Below are 22,524 nucleotides of genomic sequence, written 5' to 3'. Positions count from 1 at the left end.
ACTGGCTTCACGCTGAGCTTCAACAGCAGACGCCAGGAAAGTTTAGAGGAGAGAAAAAAGATTTACCTTTCGTGTTATCCCTCTGCGCTACTGTACACCTCTCCATCTCTGTCTCCTCTTCCTCCGCTGACTAAACTAATAAACCTCTGAGCAGCCATTCGTCACTGTTACAGCGACTCTAACACCGGGTTTATTAAAGGTCATTACCTTTAAGTGGATGGATATGCTACGTATGGTCCGCTCTATATTTCACCATTCTGGCTGTGAGCAGCGGCTGCTTTATTAAGTTCCACCATCGTTACCCCGACGGTGATGTCTTATAAAGTCGTATTTTGCCGTATTTCAGTGGAGCAGATGATGGCTTTTAGAAGGATTTCTCCGCTGCCGTGCTGGGTACTGTCGTTTTATTGTATTCCCCTGCAGTGGACAGTGATAGAGCAGAAGACGTATGATGCTACTCCATCGTGCAGCCGTCAGGAAAAATGATGCCTTTGAAACTTTGTGATATTCAAATCTACCTGCGACTGGATTTTAATGGTCAGCTCATCCAATCACGGTTTCATATTCTGCTCAATTACTCATCTTTCGAGGTCAGCTCACCCAAATTGCAAAAACACACATTTTCTCACTTAGCCATGCAAATAATTTCAGTTTTATTTAGCAGAATTTCCAGATATCTGCCGCTGGAAAGCCCACAGATGCAACAATTTGAAACAGGAAACTGTTTTCCCTCTGAGGTCAAACCTGTCGGCAGAGAGGTCTCCGGATGAGAAGCACGAGTTTGGCTCGTTTTTTTGTTGTTGTTGGGCATCGCAAACAAAATTCAATTTATCCCCAGAACATTTGAGTGCCTGCAGAAGCACCTTGTGTGAATTACCAAGTGGGCCCAGGAGGTCAGCGGGCCCCCGAGCGAGAGCCTCATTTCAGAGCGAGAGGGCAAGAAGTCCTGCTGAGAAACCGAAGCAGCAGCAGCCTGAACGTTCACCTTCAGCTCGTCCCAGTACGATTAAAACAAAGCAACATTTTGGTTTAGTGTCGAGCATGCGACCTGCTGGAAGACATAACGAAACTGTGGTCACATGACCAACAAGATAAAACCTGAACAAGAAACCTAAACTCTGCTGAGGCGAACGGGAAATGACATCATGGAATTTTTGCATTCTGGTGAACCGACCCTCAAAACCGAGAAACTGAGCAGAACCTTAAAACAGACACCGACAGACTAAACTTCAACAACATTGTCTTTGAATTTTAAAATCTGCACCAACTGATTATCGCTGAACACTACGAAGCTGACAAATTACAGCGAACGTTACTGCGGCGTCAAAATGAAACCAATTAAAACTGATTGCAGCGAGAGAGCGACAAAACTCAAGCCTTGTAAAACTGTCTTCAAAGACGCCATGAAATGAAAACACTTGTCATCCTGTGTCCCGCATTAGCCGCTGTTGTCTCCTTCCACTTCCTGGGAAACATCAAAACATTTCAAATGACTCATCCTGCTCTTGAGGGTGCATGCACACATCCATTCAGTCAAACACCTAAAACTACACTTGACTTCTTTAGCTCGTGAGCTGCAGCGCTGCAAGTAGCTGCGGGGTCAAAGGTCAGTGTTTATAATCACTTCTCCCTCTCGTGACAGGTGAGGGAGGCGCGGGCGGAGACGCTCCTCCAGAGACTCCGCGATTGAAAGGTCACGCTCACTTCAAAGCGAGCAAACGAAATCAAAATCCCTCCTGGAATTACGCTCCGAGGCGAAAGACGCTTTGAGTGGCGTTCGCTAAAAATGACACCGCCCGGCTGAGCCGACCGGCTCGGGGCTGGGCGCCTCCGCCGGGGCGGGGCGGGGAAGCCGCGAAGTCTTCGGAGCTGGATGTCTTTTCGTGGGATTTGTCGACAGAACAGCGGCGGGCTCATCCTTTACAGGCACCCTGACACTTCCTCTGCCCACAGCCCCCTCGTTAGAGTGAGAAGGAATGGAGAATGAGGCTCAGTATAGGAAATCAATTTACAACTGGATCTGCAATATGTAGTTCGGAAACGGAGTGTGTGAGGCGCTTTAAAGCCAGAGTGTGTGTGTGCAGCGAGAGGAGGGTGTAGGCAGCATGTTTGTATGAGCGAGCAGCCACAGGGGAGAGGCGGGTTCACCGAGAGGCCAAAACGATTCAACTTCCACTGACCTCCTTCTGAGGCACCTTAATAATTCATCACACAAGTAGAAAAATGTATTTATATATATTAGCACCCCCCCCACCCCACCCCCCCGCCTCTCTCTGGGTCTCTCTCAGTCTTTTACCCCTCGTCCCGTCTGCAGCCGGCAAACACACCAGCCAGACAGCTATTACCAAGCAAATTCAAAAAGGCTATTGATGCGTGTGTGTGATATTGATGCGTCTGTCAGTGTGTGTGCGTGTGTGTGCATGTGTGTGTGCGTGTGTGTGGCCACTCACCGTTAGATTTCTCACTGTCTGCAGGTTTCATTTGAATAGGGTGGTGCATCTGTGGAGACAGAAAAGAAGGAGGAAATGTGTTAAATGCTGCACATACACACACGCAGGAGACCGCCAGACGTCTTCATGTCGGCCTGAATCCAGATTTGGTGTAAACACGCGTTCGTTTGGAGGCGTGTGCGTCTCTCTTAGATGTATAAATGCAGTTTGGTTTCGCTGTGCGACACAAATCTGGCTCAGCCCTAAAACAGCAGAAGAAGAAGAACAAGAGGACAAGACAAGAATGAGAACAAGATGAAGAAGAAGAAGAAGAAAAACCATCGGCAGACTAAAGTTTCCGAACACCTCGTCCCAAAACCAGTTTAGCTAGTTAGCTAAGAGCTAGCCAGCAGCTAAACAAAAGACAACACAGCTGTGACGACACCGACGGTCGTGACAGGAAGTTCAGCGTGCAGACAAGCAATTTCAGTTCCCAGAGACAGGAAGTGTTTCCGCCCAATCACAGACTGCTGATTGACGTCGTTACGTTCGGCCATTTTGTTAATCGTTAGGTTAAACTGAGTTCTTTGTCAGGTGCGGCTCACACCTGGCTGAGATCTGATCACGGTCTGGACGATCTGCAGCGTGCATGTTTAGACTGGTCAGCTCTCAGAGACGAGACATGGAGGTGCAGATTGCACGTTCACACCAGGTGTGAACGGGGTCTAATACCTGCTTTTACATTCGTCATCTCAGACACTGGAAATCTGTCTGATGCTCCCGAGAGGCAGTTCAACAGAGCTGAATGATGGATGTGTTTTTAAGGTGGTGGGTCTTCTTTGATGGAAAACAAGAAAACACTTCACAGCTGAGAAGAGGTCCCCCCCCCCCCTCAATCTCTCCTCCTCTGTCCCTTTTTTATTCCCTCCATCTCTCTTTCCTTTATGGGAGATTATGTGGCTGTTTGATCTGCAGAGAGACGAATGACAGTGATTCTCCAAATCTAGCCCGGTATCAATCACACTCAGAGTCAAATACCAGCCGTGAGTGTGTGTGTGTGTGTGTGTGTGCGTGCATAAGAGTGTGTGTGTCTGTGCGAGAGTGTGTGTGCCCTGTCTTACCCATAACGCCCCTTGGCTCAGTCACGCTGTGACAGAAGGCTTTGATCTCGCAATTCTATCACACACCTTTATCCCAACTCTCTCCCTCTTGCTCTCTTCCTTATCATCCTCACACTCTGCTTTTTTTTTCCCTCTCTCAGACCTGTTCTCACACACACACACACACACACACACACACACACACACACACACACACACACACACACACACACACCTCATCTGTCCGTTGATTAGTACCCAAACCAACCTGATGGGGGCAGTCACTGGTGGAGGGAACGGAAAAATGGAGTGGAGTGCAAGCTTTGCAACCAGCCAATCAGGGTTATTTTTGAAAGTCATGTGATTTTTCTGATGCCAGAGATGTCTACAAAGAAATAAAGACAACAAGCCAGTAAAAGAAAAACACATTTTAAAGGAATTCAGGGACTTTTTGACACTTCTGATAGAAAAAAACAGCTTTAAGTGAAATGTAATGACGCTTTGATTTGCAGTTTGCAGGGTGCAGGTTGCATCAGCTGTAAACGTCTGCAGAGTCAAAGAAGGAGAAGAAGAAAGAAAAACAGAGATCAGAACTGCAGGGAAAGAAAAAAGAAGGAAAGAAGCAGCAAAAGCGTGATTACTGCGCGAAGAATTTTCATGCGGAGGTGAGAGAAAAACCTCCGATACGAAGCAGAACGTGAAAGAAAAGAGAAAGTTCGAATGAAATTCAAATGAAATTCAGTGATGGCTGAATGCTTTAACTTGTACTTCGCAGCGCGTCGGCCACAAATGTCTGCATGAAGGACGAGAGAGAAAAGAGGCAAAAATAAGAAAGAATTAGGAAGCATGAAAACCAGAAAATCTAAAGAGCAGGAACAAAGAAGAATGAGAGTGAGAGAAAGACTGAGACAGACAGAAGGAGGGAAGAGGGTCACGGACGCTGGACAGACAGGAATAGTCGATAACCCCTGAGGCTGCAGTCTCAGTACAGTATCACTAACACAAGGACAGACGCAGGGACATGGATGAGGTGTGTGTGTGTGTGTGTGTGTGCGCGCGCGCGTGTGTGCGCGTGTGTGCTGAAGCCACATCAAAACAAAGGAAGTCATGTCAAAGCAAACCTGGAAGCCACATCAAGTCAGTTCTCGTTAATCCATTTCAAAGTCTGTCCTCTAAAGGCAAAAAAACAAAACCAGAAAAACAAAAGCGCTGACAGCCACCGCGCGCCGCCGTCATTCACTCCTGAAAAGCACAGCCAAAAGCTGCTGCGCACACACACACACACGCCCACAAGTGTGTACAAACACACACACAGGTACAAAAACTGTCTGGCTTTCAGGCGTCTCGTCCTCAAGTCTATCTACCCAGAATGCCCGGCGGGCGGCGGTGCTGCTGGCATGTTTGATCTTGGCGAGCCCCCGCTGAGAACCACAATGCAAGACTCTCCTCCGCTATCCCACAATTCCACAGCGCCGTTTCTTCTCGCCTGGCAGGCCCGCAGCCGCGGCCTGCCATTCATTATGCGCTCAGCAGGCGCCCGGCAAAACTACTAAGTCCTGACTGCGCTCAGGCTCATAAAAAGCACAGAGAACCCAAAACTTCAGCACGCACAGCCATGTGTGCAGCCGGCGTGATGCTGTGCTGGCATTTAGCTTCACAAGCGTAGCTGTCTAGTCGGTAGGCTGCTTAATCTACTTCCTGTTTACCTGCTACGTCCCACATGAGTCCTCATCCTTCCTCCGGTCCCGAAAACCTCTTTTCTCGTCTCTTCCTCGGCGCTCTGACGAGAGCCTGCTTTCTTTGATGAATCTTTAATTGAAATGGTCCTCGTAAGCCACTCGAAACCACTGCATAATAATTAATCAGAGCACGATTTACAAAACACGGGGTGAAAAAAGATGAGCTGAACGCTTTGCAGGGCAGCTGTACAGTTAATGACACAAAGTTAAATTGAATGTAATTTCCTGATGTTTGATTATTATGTCGTGAAAGTTTGTCTGAGCTTTAAGGGTCTTATTATCTGCGCGCAATGCATCCGCGGCGCACTTGAAGTAAAGTGTCACCATTTGTTTTTAATCATTTTCAGAGCACTTGAATTGCCTTATTACAAACCGCATAGTTCAGTTCTGATTGACTGAGTCACACTGGGCGACGCCGTAAAACACATGATAAATGCACACCTTTGAAAATCGATTAACATTTAATTTACATATTAATGTGCAAACTGAAAGTCACCACTCACACTGCTAATAATGACTCGCTAAGCCACCATGTTGTCCCACCGTTTAAGAATTACATTGCTGAGAATAACAACTCCGTCTTGCTGCTCGACAATAACCGCAAAGCATTGTGTTCGATTTATTAGCTGCTATGAAGTCGTTTGTCTGGGTTGTGGAGCAGCAGGTACGTGGACCGCAGAACCAGCGGTGACTGTGTTCATTCATGTCTAAACTAAATTTAACATGACCCCGTTCATCCTACAGGCCTGGAAATCATTTTTGATCTCACTTTATTGTTCTTTAGACATTTGAGGATTGTACTTTAATACGTTAATCAACTTTCAGTGAAGAAGCTAAAAACATCACATGTATTCACAGAGAGCTCGTCAACCTTGTGGAAAGTGTAGCTGTTAACAATCAATGCTAACAAACAATCATTATTATTTCTTCTTTAAGCCTCCATCTTTGCACAGTAGCACCTGTGTAAAGTCCACGTAGATGAATATGTAGTGTAGCAGACAGAAAACCCAAGAATCCCCCCTTTTAGGTAAATTCACTGAGGTAAAGCTGCTAGCTAGCAGAACGGAGGTTATATCTGGGAGACCTCTGGTCTTTTGACCTGCATTAATTTACTGTTTTGGCTAATTGAGGGCAGAGAAAGTTTACAAGAAGCTAAAAAACACGTAAGCCTGATGTAATATTCCCTTCTTAACATGTGATATGGCTAACGTGTTAGCAAACAGCTCCACTTTCTTCACCTGCTAGCTGCTAACGTCTGTCCACTGGCAGCTAGCGGGCGAGGCTAACACAGCTTGCTAGCTAAACAAGGCTGATAACAGACTGAATCATAACGTAAAACTGCTTTAAAACCAAAACAATGAGCGAGAGCTGGCTAACAGAGTCCGTGTGGGTTTGTCACTCCGTTTCACACGTCGTTTGATTGGCTATTAATTTAAAAATATTCGGGAACTGAGCCTTAACTTGTCTGTGAGCTTGATGAGTCGCAGCTGTGGCTGTTCAAGGTTATTCGAGCAGATATTTAAAATGTTGAGTGAAAGCAGAAGGTCCACATTACAGCAGAGGGATCAGAGGACGGCCAGGATGCATTTTACGACCTTCCAGTTATGGGACGGTCCGTAATCGCGCCCCCCCCCCCCCCCCCCCCCGGCTGAGGCGAGGTGTCTATGTGTTGGGCTAGCTGACGCCCGCTAACCCCCCGTGTTCATTTGAGCCTTTTTACCTTTATGTTCTCATCATGTCCAGAGATTCCCGTCAACCCCCTCGGCTGGCCGTTAAATAGTCCCTCCTGGTGCATCGAGTGCAGGAAACCTTACACTTCCTAAATGTTATCTGCTGCTCCCGGGTCAGCGCTCTCCCCTGCCGCCTCCTCTCACCCGGAGACATCTTCCAGGAATGCCCCGGTGCTTAAAAGGTCAGAGGTCGGCTTGTCCTGGAGCCAGAGGACTAACTTGAGGCCCACGCTGGGAATAGGATGAGTGTGTGTGTCCTGTAAGTAGTGTGTCGCTGTGTGTGTGTGTGTGTGAGTGTGTGCTCCTTGCCAGCAGTTGGCACCTTCAAAGCAACAGCCAAGTTCACATGACCGGAGTGTGTGTGCCAACAACAGGGGAGTGTGCATACTGTATGGTACCAAACACCCCCCCCCCCCCCCCCCCACCATCTCTGTCTGTGTCTCACACACACACACACACACACACACACACACACACACACACACACACAGCCACACACTCTCCATACACACACTCCTTATACAACACACACACCCTCCTCTCTGAAGGTGTGACGGTGAGCTGCTGGGTCAAAGTCAGACAGATGGCCCTCACAGTCGGGATTCAATATCAGTGACCGAGACCATACGACCGACCACACACACTCATAAACACACACACACACACACACCTGTAAGTGTGTAACATGAACACACAAACCGCAAAGGTGCCCCTGCACACGCGCGACCTCCAGACGGCGATCATCACCGAGAACACAACACGCACTTCACCGACATTTGTTTGGTTCCACTCCCTTAAAAACTAAGAATAAATAACTAAAAATAAACAGAAAACAAACAAATCAAGACACAGAATAATAAATTACTGCCGATGAAACCTGAGCGTGAGGCTGCAGGCTTAAAAATACACATGTAAATGAAAGAAAGCAGGCGTGTGAACGCGTCTCAGTACAAGCAGAAATGCAGCAGTAATTTCCAAAAGAGAAGAAATTACTGATCAATTCTGTGTGTTTACCCACATTTCTTAGATATTATTAAAACCTGAGAAAGCAACAAAAGAGAGACGCAGCATCCTTCAGTTTCCAGCACTTTGCATGATATTTAGCTGTTATTTGCACCTTGTTGCTACTCCATTTACAGCCTTAATCTGTGCTTTTAATGTGATTTTCTCTCCTTTAAAGACACGTTTCCATCCCCGTCTAACGATCAATCAAGTGAAAAAGACTTAAATGAGATTTATTGGCCGAGTCAGGTGTAGTTTCCTCCTCCTCTCCGTCAGTTTGGCTGAAGTTAGCGAAGTCACACACCTAAAACCTGTTGCATTATGGGTCAAAACCACACAAACGCCCCTGACACCAGGAACTTTCCCTCTTTCTTGCGCTTCATGAAAATCCCGCTTTGAGGCGCCCAGATGTTACAGTCTTAGACATAATCCAAAAACACACAAATCAGAAGTAAACTCCAGGTGTGTTTCCCCTCGAACACACACTGCACACACACACACGCTCGACACATCCCAAACACACCCTCCGCTGACAAACACCTTGACGCAGATTAAGTGTGACTTCAATTCTCACTCTCCTTTCAGCAAACAAACAACCATAAATCAACTTGTCCTTTACAATATCCCTCGTCTTAGCGGCACTTAGCGCACAGTTAGCCTACATTATCCCCACTTCATTTAGCTCGGTAAACAATTAACCCTGCGCGCGTGTGTGAGCCGAATGACTGAGGGATTTGGCATTAGCTATGCTGCGTCGCGTCCGCACACTAACTACTCTAAGTGTTTAACATAGTTGGCCTGCGTTTGCAGACACCCTCCTCCCTCCTCCCTCCTCCGCCCGCCCTTTTCTCTCTCCGCCCCCTCCCCCGAAAAATCAATATGCTTAAACACCGCAGCGAGAAAAGAGGGGTTAGAGAAGTTAATTTGAAACAAGCGATTAATATTTCTTTCGTTAAATAAGAGCACACACACACGTGTGTGTGCGTGCACTCTGAGGGTTGGCGCATCCATGAGGTTTGCCTTCCTTCAGCCCTGTTTGCAGTAGCATTTGGGCTTCACTGCAGCAATTACAGCCTTTAATTGAATTGATTTTGATAATGAGCCTCTGTAATGACACCGCTGTGGGAATGGTTGTGTGTACATGTGTGTGCGCTGTTTGCACCCGATGAGCTACTGTTGTTTTTCCATCCATCCATCCATCCATTATCTTCCGCTTATCCGGGGCCGGGTTGCGGGGGGAGCAGTCTGAGCAGGGACGCCCAGACTTCCCTCTCCCCGGACACTTCCTCCAACTCTTCCGGGGGGATCCCGAGGCGTTCCCAGGCCAGCCGAGTGACGTAGTCACCCCAGCGTGTCCTGGGTCTTCCCCGGGGCCTCCTCCCGGTGGGACATGCCTGGAACACCTCCCTAGGGAGGCGTCCAGGGGGCATCCGATAGAGATGCCCGAGCCACCTCAGCTGACTCCTCTCGATGCGGAGGAGCAGCGACTCTACTCTGAGCTCCTCCCGGGTGACAGAGCTCCTCACCCTATCTCTAAGGGAGCGCTCCGCCACCCTGCGGAGGAAACTCATTTCAGCCGCTTGTATCCGGGACCTCGTTCTTTCGGTCATGACCCAAAGTTCATGACCATAGGTGAGGGTAGGAACGTAGATTGACCGGTAAATCGAGAGCTTCGCCTTTCGGCTCAGCTCCTTCTTTACCACGACAGACCGATACAGCGACCGCATTACTGCAGCCGCTGCACCGATCCGCCTGTCAATCTCACGTTCCATCCTTCCCTCACTCGTGAACAGGATCCCAAGATACTTAAACTCCTCCACTTGAGGCAGGAACTCTCCTCCAACCTGAAGGGAGCAAGCCACCTTTTTCCGGTCGAGAACCATGGCCTCGGACTTGGAGGTGCTAACTCTCATCCCAGCTGCTTCACACTCGGCTGCGAACCGCCCCAGCGCATGCTGAAGGTCCTGGCTCGAGGAAGCCAACAAGACAACATCATCCGCGAAAAGCAGAGACGAAATCTGCCGGCCCCCGAACCGAACCCCCTCCGGCCCCTGGCTGCGCCTAGAAATCCTGTCCATAAAAATGATGAACAGAACCGGTGACATAGGGCAGCCCTGCCGGAGTCCAACATGCACTGGGAACAGGTCCGACTTACTGCCGGCAATGCGGACCAAGCTCCTGCTCCGGTTGTACAGGGACTGTACAGCCCTCAACAGAGGGCCTCCAACCCCATACTCCCGGAGCACCTCCCACAGAATGACGCGAGGGACACGGTCGAATGCCTTCTCCAAGTCCACGAAGCACATGTGGACTGTTTGGGCAAACTCCCATGAACCCTCAAGCACCCTGCGGAGGGTATAGAGCTGGTCCAGTGTTCCACGGCCAGGACGAAAACCGCATTGTTCCTCTTGAATCCGGGGTTCGACTATCGGCCGGATTCTCCTCTCCAGTACCCTGGAATAGACTTTACCAGGGAGGCTGAGGAGTGTGATCCCCCGATAGTTGGAACACACCCTCCGGTCCCCCTTTTTAAAAAGAGGGACCACCACCCCAGTCTGCCAGTCCAGAGGCACTGTCCCCGTCTGCCACGCGATGCTGCAGAGGCGTGTCAACCAAGACAGTCCTACAACATCCAGAGACCTGAGGTACTCAGGGCGGATCTCATCCACCCCCGGCGCTTTGCCACCGAGGAGCTTGCGAACTGCCTCAGTGACTTCAGCCCCGGTGATGAATGAATCGACCTCCAAGTCCCCAGTCTCTGCTTCCTCTACGGAAGACATGACAGAGGGATTGAGGAGATCCTCGAAGTATTCCTTCCACCGCCCGACAATATCCCCAGTCGAGGTCAACAGCTCCCCACCTCCACTGTAAACAGTGTTGACAGAAAGCTGCTTCCCCCTCCTGAGGCGCCGAACGGTTTGCCAGAATTTCCTCGAGGCCAACCGGTAGTCCTCCTCCATGGCCTCCCCGAACTCCTCCCAGACCCGAGTTTTTGCTTCTACAACCGCCCGAGCTGCCGCACGCTTGGTCTGCCGGTACCCATCAGCTGCCTCAGGAGTCCTATGAGCCAACCAGGCCCGATAGGACTCCTTCTTCAGCTTGACGGCATCCCTTACTTCCGGTGTCCACCACCGGGTTCGGGGGTTGCCGCCACGACAGGCACCGCCGACTTTACGGCCACAGCTATGGACGGCTGCATCAACAATGGAAGTGGAGAACATGGTCCATTCGGACTCAATGTCTCCAACCTCCCTCGGGATCTGGTTGAAGCTCTCCCGGAGGTGGGAGTTGAAAACTTCCCTGACAGCGGGTTCCGCCAGACGTTCCCAACAGACCCTCACGGTACGTTTGGGTCTGCCAAGTCTGTCCCGCTTCTTCCCCTGCCAGCGAATCCAACTCACCACCAGGTGGTGATCAGTTGACAGCTCAGCCCCTCTCTTTACCCGAGTGTCCAAGACATACCGCCGAAGGTCAGATGATACGACTACAAAGTCGATCATTGACCTCCGGCCTAGGGTGTCCTGGTGCCACGTGCACTGATGGACACCCTTATGCTCGAACATGGTGTTCGTTATGGACAAACTGTGACTAGCACAGAAATCCAATAACAGAACACCACTCGGGTTCAGATCGGGGAGGCCGTTCCTCCCAATCACTCCCCTCCAGGTGTCACTGTCGCTGCCCACGTGAGCATTGAAGTCTCCCAGCAGAACAATGGAGTCCCCGGTTGGAGCACTTTCCAGTACCCCTCCCAGGGACTCCAAGAAGGCCGGGTACTCTACGCTACTGTTCGGCCCGTAGGCCGAAACAATAGTGAGAGACCTATCCCCAACCCGAAGGCGCAGGGAAGCGACCCTCTCGCTCAGCGGGGAGAACTCCAACACATGGCGGCTGAGCTGGGGGGCTATAAGCAAGCCCACACCAGCTCGCCGCCTCTCACCGCGGGCAACTCCAGAGTAGAAGAGAGTCCAGCCTCTCTCAAGGAGTTGGGTTCCCGAGCCCAGACTGTGCGTGGAGGTGAGCCCGACTATCTCTAGCCGGTACCGCTCAACCTCCCGCACTAGCTCAGGCTCTTTCCCCCACAGTGAGGTGACATTCCATGTCCCCATAGCCAGAGTCGTTGTCCAGGATTTGGGTCGTCGGGGCCCCCGCCCACGACTGCTACCCATTCCACATAGCACCGGCCCCTTCTGATCCTTCCTGCGGGTGGTGGGCCTACGGGAAGGCGGGCCCACGTCGCTCCTTCGGGCTGTGCCCGGCCGGGTCCCGTGGGCAAAGACCCGGCCACCAGGCGCTCGCCTGCGAGCCCCAACCCCAGGCCTGGCTCCAGGGCGGGGCCCCGGTGACGCCAATCCGGGCGACGTACGCTTCCTTGCTTTAATTTCTTTCATAAGGGGCTTCTTGAACTGCTCTTAGTCTGACCCGTCACCTAGAACCTGTTTGCCTTGGGAGACCCTACCAGGGGCATTAAGCCCCGGACAACATAGCCTCTAGGATCATTCGGGTACTCAAACTCCTCCACCACGATAAGGTGGCAGTTCAAGGAGGAGGTGGCAGTTCAAGGAGGATGAGCTACTGTTGTTTTTCTGGACTTAAATGATCTGCGAGGAGCCGGGCAGGGCTTAAAGATGAGGACACACACGCGCGCGCATGCACGCACACACACATTTAGCTGCCGCTGCTCTAATAGCCGTCCGCTGGTCAGCCGTCTCCGCTCAGCCTTTTTATAAACCACTTGTCCGAGGTCTAACCTTTCAGCTTGTTGCATAATATCCTCCAGGCTATAACACATGAATGTTTGATGACACACGGCTTAGTACATGATAAATTTAATATCCTACACTGATGTATTTCCGCTGTTTCGCGCTTAGCACCACCTACAGCTGCACCCCGAGTCCTCGGGCTGTTACGGCGGTGGGTTGGCGGAAACTTAGAGAGTAAATCAGGTGGTCTATCAGTCGGTGGGAGATAGCTCATCTCTTTTTCCTGTCAGTCTGCTTCTAAAGTGCTGCGTGGAGAGCTATTGTGATCGAGCAGCGATATGTGTAATAGGCTCATACCTGAACAAACACACATCGACTGACAGCGTCTCTCCCCGCGCCGCACGATCAAGTGTGAAAACACACACTTCTGCACACTTGAGGGTATGCTCGAGTGTCTGCGAGCTGCTAAAAGGGGCTAATTCTGGCCTTTTATGCTGGCACCATTTCTTCAGCGGATTCCTTTTGATCACGTTTTGGAGTTATTGTCGAATTGATCGACGGCTCAGCTTCCATCTCGGGTGTCTCCTCGGCTGGAGACGCAGAAAACTTTCACATCTTTGGAGAAAAATGGCCAACTTGCCACAAAATATTGGTCTGTGCATGCAACACAGTGGATTTAGAGACATTAACAGTGAGCTGGCAGCTTGTTTGGGATTTAAGGACATTATTTGGCAGCACAGCAAACCAGGAAGTGAATCTTGCGCACAGTGTGCAGCCGTGAAAACATTTCAGATATATTCTGTAAAGCTGAGGCTTGTTTACAATCTGCACGTCCATTTGGACTCTCACCAGTGAAGCTGGAGTGAAAAATGCTGCAGTGACCAAGAGGCAGGATGACCGAATCTAAACAGCATTACTTTAAGCACACGTCAAAGCGAAGGCTAAGCTTTTAAAATCATTTGTTTAATGCTTGATAAAAAATTCATTGATGCTTTATAGATAAGAAAAAGATGCAGCTGGGTTGTGCATCCTCCTGTAGCATCATGCTAGTCTGTAAAGCATTAGCGAGTTGTTTATTGATGGTTGAATAATGTGAATAAAGCCCAAAGCTACTGTTTATTTAGCTTTTATACAGCATGCCTTCCAGGAAAGTGGCAGCCAGCAAGGATAAGCCAGGTAACAAAACATGTATTACTGCACTAAAATCAGGAATAAGACATTAATAAGAAAAAGCTCCACTGACTTAAAGTCTCCTCTTGGATGATATTGTTCCATAAAGCATTAATAGGTCGTTTAATCTTTGCAATAAAGACACAGTTCGTACCTTAATGCTTATAAAAACCTGTGCATCGGAGCCACGTCCGACGCACATTTGATAACAGCTCATCACACACACTTTACGTTCAAACACGACGTCAGTCAAGTGAAAATCTACGCGGGCGCTGCGGTGAAACACTGAGGCCCGCAGCGCCGAAGCAGCCCCCGTCTCACGGTCCATCGTCTCTCGAGCGAGTGCGCGAGTTCCCTTCAAAGGCTGCAGCAGTCACCGTCTTCAGACCACGGGGGCTTTTGCATGAAAGGATCTGATTTCTCACATCACTGAAAATGATAATACACATTATCACTTACAGTCTGTGCTTCTATCTGCAGCTCAGCGCACCAACTTGAAATAATAAATGGCCGATTAAATGACTTATGTCTTTGGGTTGTAAATTGCTGCTTTTAAACCTTAACCTTGCTGGAGATCACACTTACTTTGATGAGGGCCTTTGATGTGCCTTTGGTTGCACGAACACACACAACCTTGCGCCTGTATTCTGGCAGCGGAGCGTCACTAATTATCTTGCCAGCAGAAAGGTAAGGGAGGTGGGGACCTGAGTGTGTGTGTGTGTGTGTGTGTGTGTGTGTGTGTGTGTGTGTGTGTGGTCTCGGTGCGACAGTAGCTTTTAATGAGCCCCACGCTTCTTATCAAGCTTGGCGCTCGACAAACGCTCTGATCCGCCCACATGGAGGACGGGGCTCGACTGATCACGTCTGAAGCCCCCTCCTCCTCCTCCTCCCGTCGTTGCCGCTGCCACCACCACCACCACCACCGCCCAACCCAACCCAACCTCCCCCGCCCCACCCAACGCCCCGATCGCCCTCCCTCTCTCTCCTCCCCTCCCCTCAGCCTCGGTGTCAGAATGAAATATCCTTGAGAGAAACTGTGAATCAAAGGGCTTTTCATCCTTTTTCACAAAGAAAAAGAGAGATGGAGAGGGAGAAAGATGGAAAGAGAGATTCAGCTGGACAAAAGAGAACGGCGGGTGGAGGGAGGGAGGGAGGGAGGGAGGGAGGGAGGGATGGAGAGAGGGCGAGAGGTAGAGAGAGAGCGACGAAAGACAGCGAGGATAAAGGACTGAACTTCTCCAAGCTGGAGGGCACTCCAGAGGACACGTCCTAGATTAGCTCTCACCCCTCCCTTCATCCTTCCATCTCTCCATCCCCTCCGCCCTCCTTCCTCCACCCAGCTTCAGACAGAGAACAGCGGCCCCGGGGCTCTCTTGGCGGGTGTCAGGGGTGGTGGGTGGGGGGGGGGAAGGAGGGGAGACACCGGGCATTTAGACATCTGTCAGCCACTAATGAAAGAGTTCAATTTAGTGGAAAATCTCAAACAACCTTGTCTGAGAGGCAGGCTGACAGGCTTTAACTCGCCGCGTGTTGTTGTTGCTGCTGCGTGTGTGTCTCAGCGTGTGTGTGTGTGTCTCAGCGTGTGTGCTGTGTTGGCGTGGAAGGTGGGTGTGTCTTCCAGCGGATCGGGGGGGGGGGAGAGAATAAATAAATAAATGAACAAATAATATGAGAGAGAGAAAAAATGTAATTTAATAAACTCAGACTGTGCTGAGGCATATGCACATGAAAGTGTGTGTGTGTGCGTGTGTGTGTGTGCGTGTGTGTGTGTGAGATGAAGAGTCATGCAGGGGTGTGGATCAGGCCGTGCAGCAGGGGTTGGGTCTTATGGCTTTAAATCGCTCCAGGGGTACAGGGCATGTTTTCTGACGATAGATGGGTTATGGGGGGGTTGTGTGTGTGTGTGTGTGTGTGTGTGTGTGTGTGTGTGTGTTTACACCTCGCTAGTGCTACCAGACACACACTCTCGTGCACACTCAGACAGACACACACTTTGTCTCCACCCCCCAGAGCTTCATTAGCAGGTCATTAGAAAGGACTTCAGTGAAAGCAGATTTCACTCTGAAGACTCGTGTGTGTCGCGCACATCACTCATTATTTTTGGATTTTACCACAAAGAAATCTGGCAAATTACTTTCGTCTCACCTCCGACAGATCCGCTGATTTACTGAGGTGGCACAGTCTAATTGAAGATGCTCGCCTGAAACCGGCCGAGTGCGCTGCTACGCGTCGTAACTTCAGCACGTTAACGTTAAGTACGCCTGCGGCTTATTTCTCAAACCATCCCGCATTCACTCCTAATTTCTTTGCTGTCATTGGTCAGCTGGTTACACCTATCCAACAGCACCTTCACTGTCAGCCTATTACCTCGCTGCTGTCTTTTTAAATACGATTCTCTCTGCTTTACTTCTTTCATGCTGCCACCCAGATCTTCATCATTTCATCAGCCACCATCACCTCCTGCACCTTTCTTGCTTTTTATACTACATCGCCTTTGCTTGGCCAGTAGAGGTCGCCAACCTGCATGCGCAGTGTTGAGGTCGGGTGGAGCTGAAGTGAATACGCTGCAGCGTTCGCTGGGATTCAAGCTGGCTGCAGCAGCTTGTTTACTTCTCGAGAGTCCTCCAGCTCCTCTGACTCATCACTGTGACCCTGTTTGCTGGGAACCACAGTGATCATTGTCCTCTTACAGCTGGAGACTCAGCAGCTTGTGGGTGTGTTGGGGCCAGTCTACTTCTTGGAAAGAAAAGAAATGCAGGCATTTTTGATCCAAATCTGTACCAACTGAAAACACGGAGCCTCATCCAGCTCCTGCTCTGACCCGCGTGTGCTCTGGAAACATGACTTCATCGCTGAAATATGGCAGACAGCTCCGGAGCTGACAACAATATACACTTTCTGCATGCATTTAAATCACATATGCATACATTTGGTAAACATGCGCTGTCAAATCTTCAGCAGAGGCAGCTGAGGAGCGATGGGAGGCAACGTGGAGGGAAACAACAAGAGCTGCTGCTTTCTGCATGAAGCTCAACCCTTTGCCGCCGCCGCCTCTCTGAGCGCAGCGAAGGGAGAGATTCATCACATTAACCACAGACCCCTCCGCTCAACGCCCTCCTAAAAAACAAATGGCAGCCGTTCAACTGCTCCAGCTCTAAACCAACATGGCTGCCGGCCGGCGCTGCCCATACCGGTGCCCTTTTCTCCGGCCTGGCCTCGGTCCAGCTTTCCACTCTGATTGCATCTCTCCCTGTTAGGGCCTTGGGTTTGGAAGGAGAGCGAGCGAGGGAGGGGAAGAGTGCCAATACAAACATTGTTCTACTGGCTTTTTACAAGCCAGGAGAGCGGGGAAGTTAATAAGCAGGTATTGGTTTTTAACTGCGGCCCGTTTATTGCTTTGCCCTCGAGCGTGCTGGAGTGCTGCACTCCACCTTTTTACTGTCCATCTGCCCATCACTCGCCTAACCTCTCGTTCAATTTCTCCCTCTCCGTGTCAGCTCTCCTTTTGTCTCGCCTCGTTCCGCAATTAATTCGCCATCCGTTTTTTTTCCTCGCCACCCCCCCCACACACACACCTTTTTCTGCCCTTTTTTTTATTTTAAGATGAGGTGGAGTCGGTTTAAAATCCCTGTAAAAAAACTATAAATGAACGCTGCACAAACCACTTAATGATCTGTCATTATGCCACTATTGATTCAGTGTTTTTCAAGTGTGTGTGAGTGTGTGTGCAGGATTTATTGTGCCTGTATATTAGGTTTAAACCATATCTGTGTGTCAATACTGGACTTTTATTAAAAATCGGATGTCAGCCAGTCAGTGCTGTCCAGCTATGACATGATGAATATGATGCAGGTTTAATTTCGTACATATTATGCCTCTGATCAATGTCGTCCGGGTTTCAGTGGATGGCTTTAATTTTCCCTGCTTTTCTGCACGACCACGGACAAAAGTGAGTTTACTGACGGCTAAAATCCTGAGAGAACGGTTCGCCTAAGACTCACAGACTGAAGGGGTTCAAACCACCAACCTTCTGATTAGCGTACGACCTGCTCAACCTCTGAGTCTGGGATTGACATCATGACCAGCCAATGTAAATATAACTGTGTTTGCTTACAGGAAAACCTGCTTTAAGGCGGGTTAGCATGATGTGAATGGATATAACTGAAGGTTACGGCACGCATAAAGTTCTTTCTTCTGTCGCCTTGCACTCCTGGAACCTAATTTGTGCCCCTGTGAGCAACCACAGTCCAAATTTGCTGTTGTGTCTTGAAACATAACGCGCAGACAGAGATGCTGCAGGAGGAGGGATGACCAGACACAGGCAGGGAGGGGGCTTCGGTGTAGAAGAAGGCGATTTCATGTTCCTATAATCCTGAGACTGCTGCAGTATGTGTCCTCCCCAGGGCTGTTTCACACCTCCAACAAGGGATAAGTGACTAACTCTCACAGCGTAGGAACACAGAGCAAATTTAACATACTTATTCCACGAGCAATTAACACGGTGACTCTGTGCAAGACAACAAGCTTGACTCCGAATCTGGAACCCGAGCGCAAATCCTGGGTAGCTCTTGTGGGATTCGCGGTATCCACCCTGTCCTGCCCAGGGGGGGAGTGGGACGGGGGGACGGGGGGCTACGTGCTGATCCAACTGACAGAAGCAAGTGAATGATGAGATTCCAGTTAGCTTGTGCAGCCAAGAAGAGAGACGGGGAAGCAGCCAATCGCCCCAGCAGAAGGGATCAGGGGCCTCTAAATATCCACCCAGGGCTGAAAGAGTGAGAGCGCGAGCGAGCTCCGGCCCACTTCCTCTATCGCTCTCCTGGGCCGCAGGAGGGAACAATAATGGAGAATGGAGCAGACAGCACGAAAGAAAGGCAATGCCACAGCATCAACACGCTCCTTTATAGTCAAGCTCATTCACGAGTGTCCAGATGTGCAGCAGCTAGATGCAAGCGAGCACGCAAACACCCGTCTTCTAAAGTGCTTTTGACTTCTAGTGGTGCTGCACAGCGATATCTTGATGATTGTGTTACACAGTAAGTGCGTGCACCAGGAGGGCCGTGCACGCTACGAGCACGGCGGTGCTCATTTCTGCAGTGACGCAAATGTGTGGTGATGGTGGGACGTGAAAGGCGGCGGAGGAGATTTGGTGTGAAATGCAGTGAGGCCGAAATGTAGTTTTAGCTACAGTTTACTTGAATGACTAAAAATATGATTCCACTGATAATCAATAAGCACATTGATCCCGGCGCTGTTTTGCTACTCGGGCTAATTTACCTTGAGGCTTCATTCCTTTGGCTAAACACGTAGCAGCTAACAAGGCCCGCACATCAAAATGACCTGATCAGAGTCTGACTACATCTGTCACATCAAAGGAACTGCTTAACACCAACCGCTTTCATGCAACTCCACCCACACATCGCCAATTGGTGGAGGTAAAAGGTGGAGATGTGCTACAAAAGGAGGAGAAGAGGCAGATTTAAGAATCTGATGAAAATCAGCGTGTTTGTTCGGCCTTAAGGACACACAGTGCGTTCTGCCAGAGAGACAGCGAGCCAGCATGCACAATACCAGGACCCTGAAACTGAAGCAGCTAAATGGAACGCGGCCATCACTCATTTAATAGAGTCCTTTAGAATGTACACAAACTGTCCTCCACGGCGCACCTTTAACACAGACTCTCAAACTAACACTGACAGTCGGCCGCTCACCTGCTCACACGGTCACTCGCACGCTTGCAAACGCACCCTGGCAGCCGTGCAACACACCGCCGTTCGTACCTGCGTGTTCACACCGGCACACACGCACGCACACACAGGTTGGGGCGGGGCCGCCTCAGGGCGCTGCTGTAAGTGTGTGATTAGAGGAGAAAGTAGGCAGAGGAGAATCGAGGACACACACTCACCCCTGTTAAGGTCTTTATGTTATGCAGTGCATTCTGGGCTTCAAGGGCAGCTTTCCTTGTGTAAAACGTGACAAAACAGCAGCCTGGGGAGGGAGAGAGAGAGAGAGAGAGAGAGAGAGAGAGGGAGAGAGAGAGAGGATGAGCATAAGGAGCAACAAAGAGCATTTTCTCTATTCATCTGCCTGGCATCACCTGTCGACACTGGCAGACGCCGAGTGAATGCTAAGGACGCAACACCCGAGCGGAGGGGAAGAGGACGCTTTTGGATTCGTTTCAACGCTGATGACTTGAGCCCCGAGGAAGTGAGCGACACACATGCACGCATGCACGCACGCACGCACGCACGCACAAAGACAGACAAAGAGGAGGTGGAGAAAAGGGTTCGCCTCTCCATTAATCCTCGAGTAAACTGTGAGCAGTTACTCACTCGCTCATTTGTTCACCGCTCACGCTCCCTCACTCATTCATCTGCACACTTGCTTCCCACTGATTTTGTGATTTGCAGGTCAAAAGAAGTCGAGCCTAAGACTTGACAATATCCTCTAAATGCAGCCTCAAAAGTATTTCAGTGTGTAGAGCTGCAGGTATCTATGCTGAAATAGTCTTTCAAAAGCTTTAAACGCATGAAAACTACTCAGATTACCCCAGAATTGCGCCCACATGTTCAATATTTCAGTGATTTACTGTAAATAGGTCAGGTGTTGTGCTGATGTTGCTGCTTCCTAAACACAAAACGAGTGACATGAGCACAACAATGCTGAATAACAACGAGAAAACGAATTTCAGGCTACAGGAAAAGATGCTTTTTATTGAATTTAAGGTCAGGTTTAATCTCGCCTGCAAACCTGCAAATGGCCGAGTCAAAGCCCGCAAAGCTGCCTCCCTCGCATGCAGCGCTGCGTCTGCACTCATGTGCAGTCAGACCACAGCGAAGGAAGCGAAGAGGAAGATTTTGCCTCTTCATTAATCTGCGTGTAATCCCTGCAGAGCGGGACTGAAACACTGCAGTCGTGGGCCATTCGTCAGCACGCAAACCTGCACAGTCAGGCAAAAAGCAGCAGGCGGACGTTCAGGGCAGACAGAGGTGCGACTTTCCTCATACAAACAGCAGCTGTTATTTATTTCATTCCTGTCAAACATCAGAAAAGTCACAGTGTGGACTCTTGTCTGTATTTATGTCCTCATGAGACTTAATTATCTGACAGCCAAGGGGGAAATTTTAAAAACTGACGAGGGAGGACGGACGAAGGCTCTTTGAGCCAACTGTGAAATATGGAGGATTCTGCAATGAGTCAGTCAACTGGAAGAACAAACAGGAAGCCCTGAGATTCACCATGCGTCATCACAAACAATGAAGACGTGCGCTTTAAGTGACGGCGCGACCTGGAGCGCAGCGTCGCTGCTCGGTCGCACCCACAAGTTGGCAGCAATGACAAGTGTGAGTATTCAAACAATAGGGCCCAGTATGTTAGCTGGTAGCATTTTAGCAGTTTTGATAAAGATTACTTAAATTTGGCTGTTAACTGTACTGTTTGCAGCAAGCAGGAAATGCATCCAGTTGAAATCAACGTGCAAAACAGGGAGATAAAATAGTCCGTGTCAAAGTACTGTTGGGCTCTAGCACGCATAGAAGTACACCTCAGAGTGTATGGTCGCATTTACTGAAGTGTACTTTAACGCACAGCCAGGTGCATCTAACCAGCGAGAGTTAGCTTAACAATTAGCCACTAGCTACCGCAGCAACTCCTGCTTTTAGCACGTACTTGCTTGCAGTTAAATAAACTTTCCACGCTGACTGGGAGCGCAGGTTGTTTCAGGTGATATGATTTTAATGAACGTCCGCCAGTTCATGAGAAACCAGGACTTCCTGTGGTCGTAGTGCAAACAGCCCACTTTGGTGCGGAGGTATAAACGCACCGACTGCTCGCAGGTTGAGGTGAAATCATGCAAATCAAGAGGAAGCGTGCATCACAGGCTTCGTCTGAGCTCAGCGTTGGGTCTAACTGACACAATCGGTCGTTGGTTGAGAAGGTTAATGCACGTTTTCTGCAGGTCTGCGCAGGTTTGAGCTCCAGCGTCTTCCTCCCAGTCTCTGCAGACTCATGTTTGGACCTTCTGCCTCCAGCTTGGCCCATCTGTTGATTTCCTCGTGTATTTATTTGTCCACAGATGAGCGGAGTGCGCCATTGTTTACACCTGCTTTGTTGTCCTCTCCATTGTGTTTACGGCATAAATCGGCTCGGCGTGAAAGCGGCGGGCTGGTGGTGGTTTTGTTGGCCGTATCGCAGGCATCGGCCCTCATGACACTTGCCCCGCAGTGCATCTTAGTGAAATCCAACGGTGAGCATCTGGAGCAGATTTAGCCTCCGAATCCCAGAGTCCCTTTGATGGGGCTCGGAGCATAATGGATCTGAATTCCTGCGGCGTCCTCTGGGTGCCGCGGCTGTTGAATAGTTGGCCCTTAGCCTGGCGTCGGCGACGTGATTGGTGTTGTGATTCAAACGCTGCACTTCCTGTGTATTAGCGGTGATAACTCCCAGCTTAGTGTTTTCTTCCACGACCCCCAGCGTGAAAGGCGGCTCGGGGTGTCACTTCACTAAACCCTAAGCCCCCCACTTCTACTATCAGTATTAATTTACCACCGAGAGTTTCACACCAGCTTCTACTAGTTAAAGGCGCGGAGATAAGAGGGGAAATTAGTCACGACTGACAGACCATCACAGGGAGAAAATTCACACAATTTATT

General features: G+C 49.8%; 1 protein-coding gene across 50 annotated transcripts in view; it reads right to left on the bottom strand.

Annotated features, from left to right (window-relative positions):
- Positions 1–22,524, bottom strand: part of LOC139350434 (CUGBP Elav-like family member 2) — a 182,012-nt gene that overhangs the window by 41,428 nt on the left and 118,060 nt on the right. For all 50 annotated transcript variants that reach the window (XM_070991810.1, XM_070991816.1, XM_070991814.1 and 47 more), the window contains 2 exons: positions 19,779–19,861; positions 2,451–2,499 (listed from right to left, as the gene is read on the bottom strand). In XM_070991810.1, the coding sequence (XP_070847911.1) occupies positions 2,451–2,499; positions 19,779–19,861 (132 nt within the window). The remainder of the gene's footprint in view (positions 1–2,450; positions 2,500–19,778; positions 19,862–22,524) is intronic.

The sequence above is a fragment of the Chaetodon trifascialis genome, chromosome 22 (genome assembly GCF_039877785.1).
Source record: "Chaetodon trifascialis isolate fChaTrf1 chromosome 22, fChaTrf1.hap1, whole genome shotgun sequence".
Lineage (NCBI taxonomy): Eukaryota > Metazoa > Chordata > Actinopteri > Chaetodontiformes > Chaetodontidae > Chaetodon > Chaetodon trifascialis.
This window is presented reverse-complemented; position numbering and strand designations above follow the sequence as displayed.